An 8,981-nucleotide genomic window follows, 5' to 3' on the forward strand; every position below is an offset into this window, starting at 1 on the left:
CATGTTACTAAAAATAAACGAGGACAGATCCAAATCTAAACCCATTTGTTTAATGGGTAATCATGAGGCCCAAACCAAACCAACAGGCCTGTTAGGTAATGAGAGAGAGAGAGAGATTCACTTGTAAGCAAATGCACTTAAATGATCAAGTGTTTACAGTCATTCGATCTCGATCGAGCTATGTAATAAAGATTGATCCAAAGATCGTCAATTCCTAATTGATGTGTAGCAATTTAATTAATTGGATAATTTACGAGGGTACGTAGCAGACATTTCTCTGATGAGATTTCATTAATTTATTTGAAGAAAAAGATAGTGCAACTCAACCAACCCCCCCACCGTTTAATAAGGTGTGGGATGGGGACATGACATCAGTGCGTTAATATGAAAAATCTAAGTTGCAATTAAGGATGATGTTAATTAAGTGGGTCCCTCAGTAGACAACATAACCCCGGCAGTTTGACACTCACCGGTGTGTCAGACGACGGGCAATATGAGGGAGGGATAGCTAGAAAGAGCAATTAATGTATCTCACTCGTAACCCTTTCGTGATGTAATTTAATGCATTATTTCTGATTGAGAAATCTATCAGTAAGGTTTAAGAGGGGAGAGGGTGGGACCCTATTTTTATAACAAGTTGAAAGTTCATTGGTTTTTAGTTTTGTTGCACATTTGAAATGCTTTGGCGTGCGCATGTAATTAAGATTCCAATTAAAACCCAAAGATCATCCTCACAAAGGATCCTGCACTCCTGGAATTTGGTTATTGTAATTATATTCTCATTCTACTTTCTTAGGGTTCATTTGGATCAGAAGTACTGAAAATAAAAATATTGTCTAAAGGTATTGGATAAGTATTTTGCGTTTGAGAACTAGCTTTGAGAAGTACTTATAAAATTTTGTGTCTGGGAACTATTCCAAATTCTGGTATAATAATCAAAGTACACTTATAAGTATCAATTATTATTTTAAGCATTATAACTCTACTAACTATGTCTAAAATATGTTTTCCGAGTTATTAATCATAAAATATATTATAAAATCATTTTTAAACTCAAATTATAATTAAATTTTTTTACAAAAATTTGGCTGAACCTCCCACATCTTACAAACATATAGATAAGAACATTACACACAAGGTCACTAAATATGAATGTATCCGTTGTCCTAGACAATTTAGGTGGGCTGTCAATTGAATCCCTCCCCCTCTCCAAATCCAAAAATAAAGGCTAGGGCCTACATATTTTGTGTGCAAAGGTACAGTGGAGTTACAAAAATATTAGCCTATTGAATAAGCCAAACTGGGATAGGGTTTAACAGTTTCGGATCCCACCCTGATTATACTTTACAGATTTATTTATAATTTTAAATTAGATGCATTTTTTTTTTTAATTACTTACATTAAAAGAAATTGTACAATTATAATTTAACTCTCATTTATAGTCATAAGGGATTAAGCAAGATATTAATTTCAAAATTTGTCAGATAATATTTACACAAATTTTTTTTTTTTTTTTTTTGAAAAGTACAACTTTTACCCTTAAATGCTGAATTTAACATTTCTATTCGGCCTAACCTGAATACTGGCCTAATCCTGGCAAGGGTGGATTAGGGCTTAATTGACTTAGGTGCAATAGGAGTATAGGATTGGTCTATAGAAAGCCCATCTCTTTAGGGTTGGGTTAGGACATAACCAAGCCCACCCAAGATCCACCCATTGACAACCCTAGTCCTCGTTCAACTCTTTAATTATCATTGTGTGGACCCATTACCCCATTGTTGTTACTCTCATAGAAGACCAAGGTCATTTTTTATGATTTCTTGAGTTGACTCGGCATGTTGGTTTAATCTGAGTTTTTTCAGTTGAACTATATTGGTATCCAATTGAGTCAACCCAATGGGTTTAAAAATGTGTTGTACTACAAAGAAATTGTATAAAAGATTCGTTCTAAATTGACTTCCTTTGACACTGCCCTCAACATTGCACTGACATGTTAGTGGGCAAAAAACCATTGATTTTCTCCTTGAGATACAAAGAAAAAAATTTATGATTTTTTGCTCACTACCACGTCAGCACAATGTCGAAGAAAGCTAGTTCAACATTTTCTTATATAGAATTATAGAATCGTGCTAGAGTGACTGAGTAGGACACTGTGGTATACACTAACTGGACGTGGACGTGTGCATAAAACCATAGATGTTTTCACTCTATCTTGAGGGAATGAATTTATGCACAAAATCATTGATGCTTTTCACTTGTATCTCGAGAAAAGCATCTACGGTTCTGTGTACACCTTCACGTTAGCTCAGTGTCTAACGCAGTGTCCTACAAAGTCACTTCAAAAAATTTCAAATTATTATAATAGTAAATGATAAAAAGGGAATCTACAAGTGGGAATGTCTATTAGGTGCTACAAAATATAGCTTTGTCTTTCCTCATTTATTCTTAATGAAGAGAAGATAGCGTGGAAATTTGTTGTCTTATCTTTTAAATTTAAACAAGTAGGTACAGTAAATTCTTTTCTTTATTTTATTTTATTTTAAAACGACTTGGTATCGGTTGAGTCTTATGTGATATTTTCATTAAATTTAGTTTCTTAAATTGGGCACTGTTTGTGTTTCAGTGATTAGAAAAAAATAAAATAATAATGACTCAATTCATTTGCCCATTATAATGAGACAGAAAGGAGTCCTTTGGACATATTAACCCAACGAATCCATCGTTAGTTGGTTACTTAGGACACATTGCATAAATGTGTCTGAAAGAGTTGGTTTATGATAAAAATTCAAAATTTCGCTCCTTTTAATACAAATGTAGTCCTCTTGTTTCTGGTTGGGGGTCTGCCTACCCCTCCTTTCATTCTAATAAAAAAAATTGAAACAATGAAGGATTTGTAGGACAAAAAGAGGATGGTGGGGGAATGGTTATAGTTAATGAGGGGAGAGAAAGAGAGAAGCCAAAAGTAATAGCCGACTCCTCACTAAATGGAACGCACTCCCATGCACCACTCTCATTTACTTCTCCCCTATGTAGTCTGTACTACACACTCTCTCTTATCGCTCTCTTGATGTGTCTCTACTGTGAAACCGTTTGATTCATGATTGGCACGGATATGGCGTGTCTCCACATTCATAGCTTTCTTCACAAATTAATTCACTCTAAACTGACATCCTGCAGACTTTGCCCACTATCAGTCATATTCATCTCTCTCTCTCTCCTCTCTCTCTCTCTCTCTCTCTCTCTCTCAAGTAGAAAACTTGAAACTTGGAAAAGCACAAGGCGGCTCTTCATTATTTTATTAAAGTTTGTCTTTTACAATTTACAGTATCCGCCTCATAACACGAACTCGATCGGGAAGTGTATACTTGGAGTCCTGATATTATGACTCGCCAGATGGCATATTCAATCGACTCACTGATGTGGATCAATTTGATGACGGTAAATGTTTACACCACGGGATACACAGACTCCCTCAGGATACATTTTTTTAATGAAAAAGTACAATTGTGTATCTCGAGGCAGAAACATCTATGATTTCAAACTTATCACGTCAGTGAATCAATTGAGTACGTCACCTAACGAATTCTTTCGTCACGACTCGTATACTTGTCCAAGGGCGAAGGGCCAACTAAGACACTTACAAAAATTCAGCATATTTTATTTTCTAACCCTCTTATCCTACGTTGTAGCATATAAATTCTTGTAATCTTTTAATTTTTAATTATCTTTTTGTAACATATAAATTCTTATTTAAAAATCAAAAAAAAAAATCCTGAGGGCAAGTATACCCATTGGTCACTTTGTAGATTCACGAAATATTTTTGTTAACAGAACTCACAAAGATCCGGGATCCATCAATCACAAAGCTAGTGTATATTGAATGCACCTCTAATTTACAAAACTAACCTTGCTATGCTTACTTAGCACGCATTGAGGAGTTTGTGAGAAAAAAAAAAACATTGGCAAATTTGCCCCTAAACTAAACGATTATACTAGACTCGACTTGGTAGACACTTAATAGGTCAAGTTTTCAAGGTTCTTTCAATTTTGTTACAAATGCTCCTTTATTTTGGTTATTTTGTGGAGCATAAAAATAGATATTATTCTCTATTTTAATTTTAAAATAGTAAAAAAAATTAAAAAATTATATATATATATATATATATATATATATATATATATATATATATATATATATATAAAAAATTGATTTGTGCATTCCCATGTCTCAAGGTGACTCCATTCCAAGGTTTTTTTTTCAATTTTGTGACGTATTCTCCCTTACTTTAAAAGACATAGTTAGCCTTAAAAAAAACATATGCTACTAAACAAGTTGTTGTGCTATATTTAATTTGTTAATTTTATAGAATTATTGATCTATCATAACAATCTTAATGGTGTTGTGTATTATTATGCAACAATATTGGACACAATAATTACTCCGAGCCATGCAAAATTTGCGTATCTTTTTAAAAATACAAATTAAGAAGAGATTTTGTAACAATAACAACCCAGACTTATCCCAATGGTGTAATCTCAACGAATCCTATTCTCCTATTTCAATTACTCCAAAACCAAGTTTTTGGTATTGAGATTGAGTTTGTATGTACTTTCAGTGAGTCCATCTAAGTTCTTTTCGATCTTTCCCTCAATCTTTTAGGACCTTTAACTTGAATATTTTTTTTTCCATTGGTTTTTAAAATAATTTTTAGAAAACATTTCTAAACCATCTCGACCAACTTTCTCTTAGTTTGTTAGTTATACATCGGAGCTAGTCCTACATTATTTTGAACGCCTTCATTTCTATTTTCTTTTTCTAGTTGTTTCACTTATCCATCTTAATGCCATTATTGATCTCCACTATGTTTAATTTATAAATATATTAATGATTTTTGACTACCTAACATTCGATTTAATTTATAAAGCATATATAAATTATCCAACTCCATGTCATTGTCCATTGGCATATGTCGCAGCTATATACCAAAAATCAGCCAGATTTGTGATTTTTTACATGATTGACTAATAATTCATGAGGTTAATGTGTATCAACGGGATGAAGTTATAAATTGTTGTAACAAATTTTATTGAGTCGTGATTTTCTGGTGCTTTCCTATGACACACACCCCTTGACGTAGCATGTGTTAGAATATAGATTTTTTTTACCCTATGGATACACAATTGTACATCTCCATAAATATGTGTAGTTGTGTATCCCGAGGAAAGAATCTATGGTTCTGATACATATCATGCCAGGGGGAATATAAGGGCATGTGTCAGAAAATCATTATTCAAGTTTATTTTATATGCATAAGAACATATTAATTGCCAAAAAAAAATCTATCATAAATTTAATCACCAAAAAATATGTCCAAATTTATGACAAGAAATCACGAATCTGATTGTTATTTTGTCTAGTGTAGACAGTAGATTAAGGTGAAACATAGAAGAATGGAGTAAAATAGCTATATATATCTTAGGTGTGCAGATCAGGACTAAGTAATGGCCAAGAGATCAAACAAAGAGATCAAACAAATTTACTAGATTTAGGGGTGGCATTACAAATATATCTTATTATCCAGGGAGAAAAGTTAAAAAAAAAAAAAAAAAACCGTTATATATTGCTCTTTGTTGTGTCATCTGAGTCCACTAAAGTTCTCCCCTTGTTTTCTTTCTTCATTTTTGATTCTTTTTTGGGTCAATGTTTCAATGTCTCCATGATTTTCGTGACATCTCCCATATCTAAAGGTAAGGACAATCGACAAGACTCGATTGTGATAGTTTAGTCGTTTTCACGTCAGCTATGATAATTACTCCTTTTGTCAGTATTTTTTTTTTTTTTTTAAATCTCGACAATATAACGTTTTCATGATCAGTTTCAGAGTTCCTTTACCTTTTAATTGAGCTGTTCTTGCAAAGGTGGTTTTCCGACGAATGCGATATGGGTGATAGTAATTTATCAGAATTCTTTGAGGACAATGAATTCGACGACACCGACATGGCTGGAGCAGTCTCATCGGAAGATCTCTTTAGTATCTTGGAAACCCTAGACAATGCCTCAGACTTTCCTCCATTGTCACCATTAGATGAAAGTGTTTTCGGCTCAAAAGGCCTTGAGGCTGATAGGAGATTGGCTTCTTCATCAAGTGCTCAGCGTAGCGATTCCAAAACTCATGAAGTTGAAGCCTCTCCATCTACAAAGAGACTAAAGCTTACAACAACACCTTCGTCCGAGGAAGTAGCCCAAGATGGGCATAAAAAAATGTCACATATAGCGGTGGAGCGGAATCGAAGAAAGCAGATGAATGAGCATTTATCGGTTTTGCGCTCGTTTATGCCTTCCTTCTATGTCAAAAGAGTAAAAAATCTTACTTCTGATACTTATTATTACGTAATTGATTGATTTTACAATTTTTGTATCCAATGGCTAGACTTGACCCAATATCTTGTGATTATCGCACACATCATCAAATTCTTGTTCCAAGGATTCGGGTCCGCTGAAAGAATGTTGTTGTTTCATTCAATTCTTTCTCAAGTGAAACAAACGATAGAAATTCATATAAGGAGACAAAAATAATTTAGAATGGCTGATTTAATGAAAAGAAACACTACAATTATGATTATATATGCTAAAATTTATTCTTTGATTTTTCCTTTTTTAATCTATGTTTTGATATAGGGTGATCAAGCATCGATAGTGGGTGGAGTTGTCGATTATATCAGTGAGTTACAACAAATTCTTCAATCACTTGAGGCGAAGAAACGAAGAAAGGTTTACAGTGAGGTTTTAAGCCCTAGGTTCGTTTCAAGTCCAAGACCATCACCATTAAGCCCAAGAAAACCACCTTTAAGTCCTAGAGTATGCTTGCCTATAAGTCCAAGGACCCCTCAACCTAGTAGCCCTTACAAACTTGGGATGCAACAAGGTTATTTATCCCCAACTATATCTACCCCATCACATGAACCTTATTCATCTTCTTCCCCATCCTCGGACAATGTTAAGGAGCTCGTGGCAAGTGCAAAATCTTCGATTGCTGAAGTAGAAGTAAAGTTTTCAGGCCCAAATGTTCTCTTGAAAACGATATCAGCGCGAATTCCTGGCCAAGCCTTAAAGATTGTTGCAGCTCTTGAGGCTCTCTCACTTGAAATTCTCAATGTTAGCATCAGCACCATTGATGACACCATGCTTTATTCATTCACCATCAAGGTATTCCTAGCTAACTGGTACTCTCATTTTCATAAACATGTCAACAATTAGTTCCATGGCATGCTCAGTATTCATTTTTCAAATAATTTTAGAAAATAACTTTTATGCTTGATATGCATAATGCAACCCCCCAAAGTAAGTAAGTGTGTGTGTGTGTAGGGTGGGGGGGTAGATGCTATTTGACAATGGTTGAAATATATGTGGAAAACATTATGTAAAACCCATATTTAATTTTCTAATATAGCTGGCAAATATCTTCCTTGTCTGTGGTATGTGTGTGTGTGTGTGCAAAGAAAAGCAGATTAAGTGTAGGTGCCAACTAGCTTAGTTGGTAAAATCTATAGATGATAATACCATGGACATCTCAAAATAGGCTTACTGATCAGAAAAAAAAGAAAACAAAGTGAGGTTAGTATTTTGATCATCCATTAATGGTATGGTTACCTATATGCGATAAGTTAGATGAGAATGTTTTTAACTAATGAACCAAGTTATTGTTAACCAACCGACTACTCCAAAATACCGATCTATTGGAGAGGGGGAGAACTATTAATATAAGATGGTCATGAGGTAAAATTAGGATATGACGTACTCGAGAGTGGAGGAAAATATACACTCAGCAATTAAGGTGTAGTACTTGTATACACATTACACTATTTATTTATTTTGGGGTTTAGCATTTCTCAACTTCTTCGACTATTAAACACTGCAATTTTGGGCCATTTGGCCGGGAATCATGGTTATAGTGCATGTAGTGCTAGCCACACATGTCAAGTGCTCATCACATGCCACACACGTGTGGCAAGAACTTGTTGTCATAGAAGCTGGTTATTTTTTGTAAACGAAATATATTAGAATTAATCATTTTCTGCTCTCTCTTTTGTTTGGACAGATTGGAATTGAATGCAAACTTAGCGCGGAGGAACTTGCACTTGAAATTCAGCAAACATTCTGCTAAGGCTACTAAAGAACAAAGATAGCTTAACTTCAACATTAACATCTCTCTCTTAATGAAAGCCACATGAATAATTAAGAGAGAATGTAAGGGCAACAACCCTGTCTACAAGCAAATTAATTTTACTCCTTGATCTGACCATGATTTGTAGTTTCCATTGAACAATTTTTAGTTGAAAAAGCTCAATCAATGAATGAATTTAATTTCCATTCCAAGCTAGGGAGTGCTTGCTAAAGTTCAAATATCTTTTCACTTTGTTATTTAAAGGTGGAGAGATTGCTTTAATGGGGCAGTACAATTTTTTAAACAAAGCAGATATATGGGTGGTATTTAATTTAAATGGTTTTTATACAATGGACAAGAGGCCGAGCTATTAATCTTCCAGAGGGATTCAAAATTTCATTCAACATATTTTGACTAACACTCTAACAGGTATCCTACCCCGAACTTGAACACTATCTAATTATATTATGAATAATGCTGAAGTGACCTTAAGCTTGTACCTGATATCGCACATCTTGACGTGAAAGTGTGTAGGAGCTATGGATACTTTTCATTGAGATAAGAGTCAAAAAGCGTTTATGATTCCTATACACTTTCATGTCAAGATGTGCGATATGAGGTACAATCTTGAGGTCACTCTAGCACGACTCTTATATTATACATCTTCATTTAAGGCATGTATCTTTAGATCTAAAGTCAATATTAGGATTTTTGGAGCAAAAATGAGAAGTAATATGTCCCCCAGGAGAAAATAATAATGCTGAAGTGACCTCAGGCTAGAACCTCATATCACTCTTCTTGATTTGAAAGTGTATG

The 8,981-nt window shown here is 34.2% G+C and overlaps 1 protein-coding gene across 1 annotated transcript; it reads left to right on the plus strand.

The window, feature by feature from the left end:
• Positions 1 to 5,623: 5,623 nt before the first annotated feature.
• On the plus strand, positions 5,624 to 8,390 carry LOC147389914 (transcription factor SPEECHLESS-like). The gene is made up of 4 exons (XM_086418814.1): positions 5,624 to 5,748; positions 5,877 to 6,358; positions 6,680 to 7,207; positions 8,100 to 8,390. The coding sequence occupies exons 1-4, from the start codon at positions 5,718 to 5,720 to the stop codon at positions 8,163 to 8,165; spliced, it is 1,107 nt and encodes a 368-aa protein (XP_086274940.1). The 5' UTR covers positions 5,624 to 5,717; the 3' UTR covers positions 8,166 to 8,390.
• The last annotated feature ends 591 nt before the right edge of the window (positions 8,391 to 8,981 follow it).

This window comes from Akebia trifoliata, chromosome 12 (genome assembly GCF_017979445.1).
Source record: "Akebia trifoliata isolate Shusen 1 chromosome 12, ASM1797944v1, whole genome shotgun sequence".
Lineage (NCBI taxonomy): Eukaryota > Viridiplantae > Streptophyta > Magnoliopsida > Ranunculales > Lardizabalaceae > Akebia > Akebia trifoliata.

What these genes read in the sequence shown, in the direction of transcription:
- LOC147389914 (XM_086418814.1), top strand. Translation starts at nt 5,718, where the DNA reads ATGATTTTCGTGACATCTCCCATATCTAAAG. An exon ending in CTTCCTTCTATGTCAAAAGA is followed by an intron (nt 6,359 to 6,679) that starts GTAAAAAATCTT and finishes GTTTTGATATAG; the next exon opens with GGTGATCAAGCATCGATAGT. An exon ending in TTTATTCATTCACCATCAAG is followed by an intron (nt 7,208 to 8,099) that starts GTATTCCTAGCT and finishes TTGTTTGGACAG; the next exon opens with ATTGGAATTGAATGCAAACT.